Genomic DNA, 11963 nt, shown 5'->3' with positions numbered 1-11963 from the left:
CATTATTTGTATTTCATCAAAATGTGACATTATTGGTAAGGGGTGAGTACTTTTGCAAGGTACTGTGACTATCTGTTGAAAATCAGTGTACCTAAGTACCACATGTTAGCATCCTTTTATACTACTGTACATGTTGCGTTATAAAAGCAAAAATCATCTGATTTCTTAATGCAATGATTTTGGGTTTTCTCCTGATTACTGTGCCAGATGATATATTACTGTGTATAACTACATTTCCATGAAGAGCCATATTACAAATTTGAAATAATGAATAATAATAATCACTATATATCTTTTGATAGATGTACCAACCAGGATACACAAGGACATTCAAATGAATGTTTACCGGAATGAAATACAGTAAACACATCAGACAGACAAACCACCTAATAGAGTCAATTATTTTTTTGTAGTATCACAAACTCTTAAAGAAGCATTTGATGATGTAATGTTTATGTAGAATGTTCTGCATAACTTCAAAGATGAGCAAAGCTCTTTTTCTGGAAATTGTATGAGATCTCAGGGCATAAAGGTGTATCAAATATCTTTGTTCTACGCCGGGTAGATATTTTAAAATTATGAACAATCAAAAGTATTGTTTTATTTCAACCAGGAACATAGAAGTTCGTACCAATATTCTAAGAGAATCATTACCTTGTATAAAATGATTTATCACAAAGGCTTACATTCCATGCAGGAAAATGCCACAAAATATACATATACAATAACATAAAAAATGTTCTTGAAACAAATAGTCAACTGGTTGAAAATGCTTTCTAAATCCCCAGATTTAAATTCAATAGACAATTTCTGACACCTGCTCAAACATCATCTATAAAAACATGTTAAACTGAAGACAAAGCTGGAATTAGACATTGATATTTAGTTTTTTTGGGGAGTGTTACATAGAAAATTTATAATAGAAGTTGCATACTGACATTCAAATATTTTTGGAGAGTGATTACGCATAAAATGTATGGTATATATGCACTTGTGGTAGGCACGCATACCATGTATTTCCTACGTTCTTATTTTAATGTCTATTCTAGGTAACTGCAGCATTTCTCTAACAAATGGTCAAGAAAGTTAAGTGATTTCATTCTAGCTACATTTGGTTTATTTATTACCAATGAAATAACACATTTTACCCATGGGAGGTATAGCTGAAGAGCTGCACCTTATGCATGACAGTCGACAGCAATGCCCTCCAGTGATAGATCAGGTGATATCTCGAGGTTAGAACCTCCCTTATATTTGAATGGAATCACCAGTAACATGAATAGCACTAGTTGCTCTTGTTTAAGTCTGGCATTACTGATTCAACTATGTAATGTGAGACTTAGATAGTGTGAAGATCATTTTGAGTGAATCAGTCAGTTTGGAAGTAAGTATTAAAGGAGTACAGATAGCCTGATCAATTCATAACTCCAGCAAAGGCAACAGTCCAGCATTCAACACAAGTACATATATTGTGTGTGTGAAATTAATAAAAATTGCTTTTCATCATGCATTGTCCATTTATTTCATAGCACTGATTCAGTTTGCTTAAACAGAACTCAGTATACTTTGCAATTTATGTTACCAAATATCCTGTTATAAAGCGAACCTACCTAATTTAATCTACTGAGAAATCAGTTCACTTGAAAATTCTACAACATTATCACTTGTATGAAGTGATGTAATTGCCACTTGCAGGTAATCAACTAAATCATCTCCCTTGAAACAGATAACATAGTAGCAGAAACCAAGCTGGCCAGTGTGAATAGCAATAAGCAGAACTTTACAATTTGATGAACTGACTCTGACTAAAAACAATGAAAAAGACAAAGAGGATAGTAAGCATAGATAAAAAAAATTCTACAAGAATCCACAAGAATGTTCAAAACACCAAAAGTGGAGAGAAAATGTAGCAAAAAAAAGGATATGGAATAATATTCCTCCCAGAATGTTGATATATATATATATATATATATATATATATATAACTACTCTAAAATTGTATGAACTGAAAACACAATGGTGATATAGTAAGAGAAAGAACTCATGAGAAGCACACTGAACTGCCCAAAGATTCAAATGATCAATGTGAGATTATGATCCTTGAGGAGATCAGGAATCTGAAAGATGATGTTCTTCCATGACAGTGTTCTAGCTGTTAAGAAATGCATCTGTGAAGACCTGTATGAAGTGGAAGAGAGAGAAATTCCCTGATATAATGAGTGTGAAGAGAGATGTCACTGGCAAGCAAGATCCCATTGCAAATGTTTCATGTGAGTGCACTTAAAGGGAATGACTGTGTGAAATAAAGCCATTATCCCTAAGGCAGAATGGATGTCTTTGACAGTGGGTGTGAAAGACAGAAGAATATGAACACAAGATTCCAAGGCTTGCAATACAAGCATATAGTTGAAGTGTTCCAACTGTGTTGATCCAAATTCCCAGATGTACCAATATTCAATTAGTACTAAATTAGGATTAGAGTTGGATGAGCTACCCAAGAAATGTATAGAGCCAAAGCTCCCTTTCCCATGGCAAAAAAAATAAAAGAAATGAAGCATGAGGGATGAACAGGAATATAAAGATAAGCAATCCTGTATTTCCACTGATGTCACCCAATGGCTGCAACTAAGAAACTTTTATATTCCATTTTAAAATGTGGAGTCTTCAAGAAAAGATGAATAAGGACAAGTCCCTGAATTAAAGACATTTTTAGAACTACAGAGAAGAGAGTAAAATCAATATAGATTGCACATTCCTTTAGGATATTTGAGACTTTATGGTCTAGAATGTAGGAATGACCTGATTAGATGAAATATTAGGTCCCATAGGTGAACCAATGATCAAAGAAGACTTTCCCCAACAGTCTAGATGGGAAAGTTATCCAGAGCAGAAGTACACTTGACCACATAGTAGGGGGAAACGAAACAAATATAAATTTCTAACATCAAAGAGAAGTAGACTAGGGATGCAAGGGAAAAGAAAACACATTAGTTGGTAGTTGTTTTGAAAGGAACAACTGCCAGAAATAGGTCTAAATGCTAAAACCCTAATCAGCTCCAGAATGGGAGACAAGCAATGGTGAAAGATTCTGCAAGGATAAAAGATGTAGAGAAGAAGCTGAAAAACTCAAGGGAGTATGAAAGACAAGAGTATCTGCAAATGCAGCATGATGGTGTAAGGTGTAAAGGGAACATAAGAGCCACATGGTAAGAGAAGCAACATCATTAAGAACTGCAACTAACGAAAACTGAAAGGTAAAAATGTGATCCTCACTAAAAGAATTATGAGAACAAGATTTTCTTATAGTTTCTAATTATTTTGAAAATTAAAGTCTCAAAATAAAACAAGTCATAACATGCAGGACAGAAAACTGGCAATGGTCAAGAAAGAAGACCATGAACTGAGGGTCAAGAACTCGAAAAGTAATATGAGAAGAAGAAAGTGACCTCACTGATAGGATTATTAACAATTAGATGATTTCTAAAAGTATCAGCAATGGCCTGAAAATCAGAAGGTGGAAAATATAAAGATTCAAGAATTGAATCATCCAACATGATTTTAGCTACTTCAGGCTTAAAAGAAATTAGTTCAAGATTTAAATAGAAAATATGTGAAAAAAAGACAAATTAAGATTAGAAAAAAGCCTTTTCAGAATTAGGACTGGCTGGTTGTCAAATCCTGTCTGAGCAAAATATTAGCTTTTTATCATCATCGACATCATTTTATTAATCGTTTCATAATTAGAGTAAAATGGTAGACATCTTTAATCTGTATAGATCTTTATGGTTTGAACATACAAATATTTCACATACCATTCCTAAAAGCAATCAATTCTTGTATTTATGAAACACCAAACAATGTCAAAATGTAGCTGTGATAAATATCATTCCACCACAAATGTATAATGGCTGTGGTTCTCATGTGACTTGCTGATTTACATATTCAAAATAGTTTTAATATAATGTGCTAAACCCTCTGTAGTATCTTCCCAGTTCAGTAAATGTGTTTCAGGTTAACCCGTCTCATACTTACTGTGTTTATCTGTATGTGCTTAAGATTTGAATAAAATGTAGTGAAACAAGGTTAAATGGCATTTTAAACATCAAAAAATATTTTAAACCTCTCTTCCTCCTGTAGGTGATACATGTAGATCACAAGAACAGAAACATATATACAACATTCATATACCATTTGAAGCCTATCTCCAAATTGCAATTGGCAAACAACTTTGACCTTTTATTACCATGAGAAAATCTGGACATCTGTTGGTGCCAGAAACCTTTTGGTGTATTAATATGCATGATAAGATACTATAATAATTATTTATGTTTTTGAAAAGATAAACAAAGGTCTTGTATATGTTAAGCAAGTACACCATAATTAATACAACATGAAAGTTGCTGTGAAAGTTTTCTTCTTAGCCCATTCCCTTCCATCACTACACACAGCCAGTCTCTGTATGTATCTGTACCCATCATTTCACAGTAAATTGATTAAATATAATATTTCTAGCAATCTGCTTTGTTGAAAGTCCCTCTCTGCTCAAACAAACAATGGCTTTGTTTGTCTGTGAAGTTAACTCACAACCCTTGACCATGGTAACATCACATGCACATTGTATCAGATAGGCTTCTAAACTGATTCTCAATAAGAACCTCTATTTATAGCCAAACAAGGCCTAATGCAATACTCAGACAGCCTATAAAGCCATTGATGTAATAATTAGACATTAGTGCACTATCCATAAAACAAACTTGCACCTACATGCATTAGAGTTTCTAAACAGACAATGATGATTCCAAAGAAAAGTGTGTGAAAATTGAGTGATGCAATAAATTTTTCTAGAACTGTATATCTCGTGTATTTTTTATATTTTAACAAATCAACTCTCTTAAGTTGCAATTAAATTGTGTATTTCTTCTATGCTTGTAAATCTATCAACCACAAATTTATTGCTTTATGCAAACTACAACATATCTTATCCAGAAACTCATAGAGAGAAATTTCCTGTCGGCATTGTAACCTTCTGTTCGATTTTCATGAAATTTAATATGAAAACATATTTGTTTTGTAATATGTAAAGCATAATTCACTGAAAAAACCTAAAGTCTGAAAAATGTGTTTACCACCTGTATGTCACATAACTTAAAGGTATTTTTCATAAAACAATTATTTCTGTCTCAAAACACTCAAAAACCCCCCATCTTAAATTTTCTGGATAGAAGCCTACAATTGTTTACTAGAAAAGTTTTACAAACTTTTTAACCTCTTATTTTTACTAATGCTTACCTACTTAATGATACAAATCTTATGAACATAAAAGTTTTATATTTACCATGAAAGAAAAGAATAGGGCAGAACTGGACAGTAAATGCCAGATGTCATGATCATCATAAAAATGTAACAGAAGGCAGTTTCGATTGTGTTCTCTGGACTGGGCAGGAGTTCCCTATAGGGAAAATATTTAATAATACCCCTTGAGCCAATTACACCACATTAATAACATAAAAATCATGAATAAGTGTGTGTTTTACTTCATTATTACCATAATCATCTCAAATACATTAACAATAATCCAATAAGGTGACAGAATCTTTTATAAAATTTCTAATCATCGAATAATTTACATTTGAAATCTGATAAAAATTAGTGATAAACTAACAAACCAATTATAATGAAACCATAAGGAACTGTAATCACTTTTGAAATACAATCTCTTATTGATGGTTCATACAGTTTTCATCAAAATGCATTACAACTTTTGTGGAATAAAGAAATTCTTAATTAATAAAATCCTAAAAGCTTTATAAAATCTGGACCATTCCAAAATTGTTTCATTTAGCTTGCTCTTTGTCAGTTACAGTATCACTTAATATATTCTATTAAACTTGCAAATACATCAGTGTAACATAAGGCAGTTAATGAGAACCATCTAAAAAACTAATATTATGACATTTATCTGATTCAAACTAACTACAAGTTGAGTTGTAGGTGTCAGAGTACATCAACATTGACTTATGAAATAACATTCTCTTAAAATGAACAAGGTCATTGAACTCAGTAAAGAAAATATTTTTTTCCTAACGTATTTTCACCATTTAGTTTTTTACAATATGTGCATTCCAACTACACACTCACAGCCATTAATGAACTGTATTTAAAACCTGATAAACATAATAATTACCTCTGAGAGATAAAAATAATGACTAAAACAAAAAGTATGATTAACAATGTCTTTGCTCAATAAAAAGTGTACAAAATAATTTAAAAATAATTTACTGTTTTACTGCCTGATTACCTAAGACATAAAAAACTGCTACATTCTACCTTACTCCTTCTTACATTTCCAGATCATGTAGTGTATATCAAACTGTGATATGCATTATACTGTACATTACAAAATGGCCTTATGAAAAGATTGTAAAAGGTTCAGTCATTTCTTTGACTCCTTTTCTATGCATAAACTGTTTAATTTAGTTACAAGTATCTCACTGTTAATACAATTTCTGACAAAAAATGTTATCATTAACTCTAGACTTATTATAATTATCACTGACCAATTGACTGTATGCCTGTGCTATTCATAATATTACTGAAGTACTAACATATACCCGCAAAGTAAATTTTCATTCATTTACAAAGGATTGGCAAAAAGAAAAAATATCACATAAACTTAACATATATGTATTCACAATATGTTATTTATGCAGAGATTGAATATATTATATTAAAACAATTTTTCAGTCCATATCACCAAATCTGGTTATGCTATATCTAATGGCTATGTATCTTAAAAACAGTCCTACAGTAAAAATATAAATGCAAAAGGCTCTAATGTAGGTTCTCATATCAAAAACACACTACTGTTCTCTCTCTAATCCATCTTGTGCATGAAGATGACGGTTTCCCTGTGTATTTTTAACAGTCCAATAACAGAAATCCACAGTTGCTGTGATACGTCTTGATATGCAATAGCATGAATTCCTGTTTCATTCTCTAGCTGCTTGAGGTATGTAACAGTTATACAGATGAATAAATAAGTAGAAAAATGTGAAGGTGTTTAAATAAAATTACTTTTAGAAAAAAACACACCTTTAAATCACTATGGTAGTGATTTAAAGATGATTTTTCTGTAAAAGCTATACAGACGTGTCATGGAAGCAGCTACTTGATTATGTTGGGTGCTGTTGCTCAAGACAGATTGATGGCATTTGCTATTGAGCTTTGTGGATTCTCACCTGTTACAAAATACTGCAATTTGCTTACAACTAGAGCAAACTTTGTTGCAGGTCTCTTTCTGAATGGTTCTGGGTCCCCAAGTTCATCCATATTTAATTTGTTTCCAGTGACATTAAGTACAAGGAATATTACTGTCATGGAAATTCAAAATCCTTAATCTGAACAAGTCTTTACAATCTAAGTGTATGAATAGTTTGTGTTTGAAAGAGCTATCACATACCCTTCCCAAAAGTGATCAATTTTCAGTGACATCATATTACCTACATAATGCCAATAATGTCAACATGTAGTTCTGATACATTCTGTTCCACCACAACTTTATATTGGCTGTGGCTGTCAAGTGACTTGCTGATTTGCATATTCATAACAAATTGAAATGTAATGTACTCAATCACTGGTATATATTAAGCAAATCATATTAAGCATCAAACAATTTACAACTAATTTTAAATTAAAAAAAGTTAGCCAACAAGCAAATCTATAATCAAATGTTTATTAAGGGTTACTGCCTTCCCACAACTGGCTGCAGACAGCAAAAGGTAGTAGGAATTGAGACATATTGGGTTTAAGACTGTCAGGGTTTTATTACGTATATGGACTTGGATTATTCTACAGTAATTGAATCAGTCTGTGTGAATTTTTGACAAGAAATGAGAATTATTTACAGTTTTAGATGATATCCTATAGCATAAAGAATTTTTGTAAAAATATTTGACTTGTTTTGAATATATTATCATAAAACAAGTGGATTGTGTGCTGTCTGTTTATTGTTCAAACTTATCGTCAACAAGTCACAGGCACCTACTGTAGAAGAATCCCACCCACTTATATACATAAAACCCTGACATTTGGCAAACCAGCCATGATTATACAGTGGTAAATGGTGGTGAAAGAAGACATGAATGACAGCGAGAATAAATAGGCCTATATAAGTACTGTAATGATGGCAAAAATAGTGCAGAGATTACAATCACACTATATAACCATGTCAACAGATTTTCATAATTGGATAGAAACAAGTGAGCATCTTGGTTAAATGTCAGTGAACTATGAGAGTTTGTTAAACAACAAGAACTAGAGAGAGAAGAGCAGCAACAGAAAAAAGAAAAGGAGAAACAGAGAAGAGAGGAAGAAAGATTAAAAGAAGAAAAGAAAGAGAAAGACTGAAAGAATGTAAAGGAGAGACTGCAAATTGAGAAAGAATATGAGCCAAATTGAGAAAGAGAGAGAGGAGAGATTGGAAATAGAAAGAATAAGAGCACAAACTGAGATTGTCAAGCTCACCCAACAGAAAGAAGAAGGACCCAAGAATGACAATGGGGTCAGGGCCAGCCAACCCAAGCTGCCCAAATTTGATGAACAGAAAGATGACATGGATGCTTTCTTGGAGAGATATGAAAGAATTGCCCAAAGTCAAACTGGGACAAGGTGACTGGGCAGTCTGTCTTGGCCCACTTCTCACAGGAAAAGGCCTACAAGTAATATGCAGGCATGTATTTCAGTTCATGGCACTTCACCAGATGGACTGACATGACCAAATGTGAAAATAGTTTTGAGGGACTGGCAGGTATACTGATACATGAACAGTTCATGATCATGTGCTCAACTGACATGTCACTGTTCTTAAAGGAGAGAGCACCAAAAGACGTGGAAGAGATGATCAAGCTGGCAGAACAGTATATGGAAGCCCATGGAGGGAGTATAACTAGTAAGTCCAAGAATATCCAGAAAAGTCAAAACCATTGAAGGCTGACCAGGAACGGGAGTCTAACAAAGGTGACAAGAGGTTAACAGACAAATGTCAGAAGAGATGCTATATTTTTTATAAAATAGGGCATATTACAAAGAAGTGCAAGTCCATCACCAATAAGCAACAGCAGAAATCTTAATATAAAGCAGCTGGAGCTACTTACAAAGATAGCACTTGTAAGAAACAAGAAAAGAGTAACTGACACTATGGATGCAGCTGCCAGAAGAAACTGAATCAAGGAAACACGTCAGATTCACCACAAGAAGGAACTGCCATTTCCATGATTGATCAGTGCATGACTAATGGTTGGCTAAATTTAGCAAATGGTTCAACAGCACCAATAGTGATCAAAGCATGTTACAAATATCAAGATGTGCCTACAAATTACAATATGCCAATACGTGAAGGCTCTGTCAGAGAGAAGAAAGTGAAAGTTCTATGAGACACTGGGAGCAGTAGTGTAGCAATGAGAACCACTTTAGTATCTGATAACCCGTAGGGTGAATTTATGTATGTTTTATCTTCTTCAAAGCATAGGGGTTTTATTTAGTGTTTTCAATTAATGTTTAAATGTATTAAGAGCTCTTACTATATGTATTTGTTTGCAAGCTCACAGAGAGAGGAGATAAAAGAAGAAAATAATAATTAAGTAACTGATTAAATAACAGAGAGACAATATAAGTAATACATAAAAATATTACCAGTCATTGCTAACAGTTAAAATATGAGCTGCAACAACTGGCATCAGTCAAGAGACAGACATGCAGTGCAAGAGAAAATACTGACTATGCTGTTAAAATGTTGTAATTTAATTTACCTCATATACAACTTGCCCCAAGCTTGTACAAACACTTCTCAGTTACATGTTTAATTATCAAAAGTTGACCAGGAGGAATTTTGATGTTGTATCCCCTAATTGTGAGATTTTTCAACATATTTTTGAAAATTTATTGTGTGTAACCCAATGAAGGGTTAGCTGAGTTTTTCTTTGAATAACCCCTTAATGTGGTTGTCACAAATACTGCTGTCCACTGCAGCTCCAAGTAAAGTATTCAAACCACATCATCATACATTCATAGTTATACAACCTTGCTTTTGATCTATAATAATAAAGAATAGTAGGGCAAATCATTATATTATAAACTAAATGTGATAGTTGTCCAAGCTAAAAGTTTTATGTTATTATGAGATTTGTGAGAGAAGCATAGGGTTATGTTTCCAGAGGTTCTTGTGACTTGACTTTCTCATTAAAAGTTCCCTTTAAGATTTGGCTATCCTTGTAACCACCATGAATTACCAATTTTTCCTTTCTAGAGTGATGGCAGATTGTAACTCAAAACTACACTTGTTTATTGCCTTTTGAGCCATGTATTATTAAAACACTCGAGTGCTCAGCCAAATCTACTGTATTTAATTACATAATTCTCAGGCTTGTGCACGAGCGTGCACATGTTCAGTGTCAGTCTTCAGTGAAATCTAAGCATTAAACTATTACAATCATGCTTCTGATACACTAAATATGTTTCATCTATTTAAAAAAAAACCCTTAAAAACACAGACTAATAACAAGCAACACGCCAACAACATCCTATAACTATTATAATTTAACTGCCATTCTAACTATTGCACAAGCACCTTACAAATCCATTAGATACTCTATCTGAACATTTCCATAGAAATTTTCAAACTGAGTGAGCTATGTCTTTTACATTATAGTGAAAAAAAAAAGAACTTATACAACATTCATAGATTAAAACTTTGTCTTTCTAGTGGATATAAGTAAGATGAAGTAAAACATCAAAATTATTTATTGACTAATTCTGAATGTGACAAGTGCGTCTCACTTTCTAATTGATAGCTCCATAAACAAAGATTCAAGCATGGGGAAAATTATATTTCTTGAGGGAATATCCATATTATAATATTATTAATTTATGTTAGACTTTGTATACTTCAAAAAGGGATGGTAGATAAATTATAAAAAACGAAAGATTTAGAGAACATACACCACAATTATCCTATATGATGAGTTTAAGATTTTATTTAAATATTTTCTTAGCAAGTTAAGACATTAAAACTTATACAATAAATACCAATAACAATAAGTATGAGAACACATTAAAAAGTAAACTCTTGATTACTGAAACTACCTTTTAAGAGATCATATTTAGACTGTTAGTTAGTCAAGGTCATCCTTAATTTATAAATAACTAACTCTAAAATATTTATATACTTGTTCAGTATAATGGGTTGGAAAGACCAACTTCAGGTAGCTGGGCTTGTCTCAGCTCACCCAATTTATACTTGAACAAATTTTTTACGAGAAAGGGAGAAGGATGGGTGTTTAAGTAATTATTAAAGAACTATTAAGGAAAGGTTCTTTAGTTCTGTTTAACATAAAAAAAACTAAATGTGACAGTTTGAAAGAAGGGAAACAAACTTTGAGTTTGTCTGCCCTTCCCAACAGGGGTGCTTGGGAACTTCTGTTCCCTTTCAACCCTGCACCTGAGATTTAATTATTCTAGTGAATATAGTTTTGTATTGTGCTTGCATTATAAGCCAAAAAGCCACAAAGTCACCAGTAAGCCGTGAAGAAAGTCAGAGAAGGCGAGCTAAGGCGGTTGAGTCGAAAAAAGTCAATGACATGACGTGAGATGGACAGATGAATGAGACAGGGAGATCCATACGTTATGTTTATATACTGAGTGGTTTTGGATTGGAATATTATCCATAATAAAGTAAATTTTTATTTAAATGGTTTCCAATTTGAAATAGGTTCTTATCATTAGGATAGATTATCAACCCTTTTCAGGGGGGGCAGGAACCAAAGGTCCAATGCCTGGAGGAATGCACGACACGGAAACTTTTGCTTGCTGCATTTTTGTCTTGGGTCATTTTGCTCCTCCTTAGTCAACTTTATAATTATTATTAAAAAAGCTGAGTCTTATAAATGTAGAAATATAGGGTGGTTTAT

At 32.9% G+C, this 11963-nt stretch overlaps 1 protein-coding gene across 1 annotated transcript in view; it reads right to left on the bottom strand.

Moving 5' to 3' along the window:
- The window catches only part of LOC106466299 (SID1 transmembrane family member 1-like), a 185677-nt gene that overhangs the window by 9813 nt on the left and 163901 nt on the right, over positions 1-11963 (bottom strand). Inside the window, exon 23 of the mRNA XM_022394275.1 lies at positions 5336-5449. Within this exon, the coding sequence (XP_022249983.1) occupies positions 5336-5449 (114 nt within the window). The remainder of the gene's footprint in view (positions 1-5335; positions 5450-11963) is intronic.

The sequence above is a fragment of the Limulus polyphemus genome, unplaced genomic scaffold (assembly GCF_000517525.1).
Source record: "Limulus polyphemus unplaced genomic scaffold, Limulus_polyphemus-2.1.2 Scaffold2215, whole genome shotgun sequence".
NCBI classification, from domain to species: domain Eukaryota; kingdom Metazoa; phylum Arthropoda; class Merostomata; order Xiphosura; family Limulidae; genus Limulus; species Limulus polyphemus.
The sequence above is the reverse complement of the archived record's forward strand: the minus strand, read 5'-3'. Positions and strand labels throughout refer to the sequence as shown.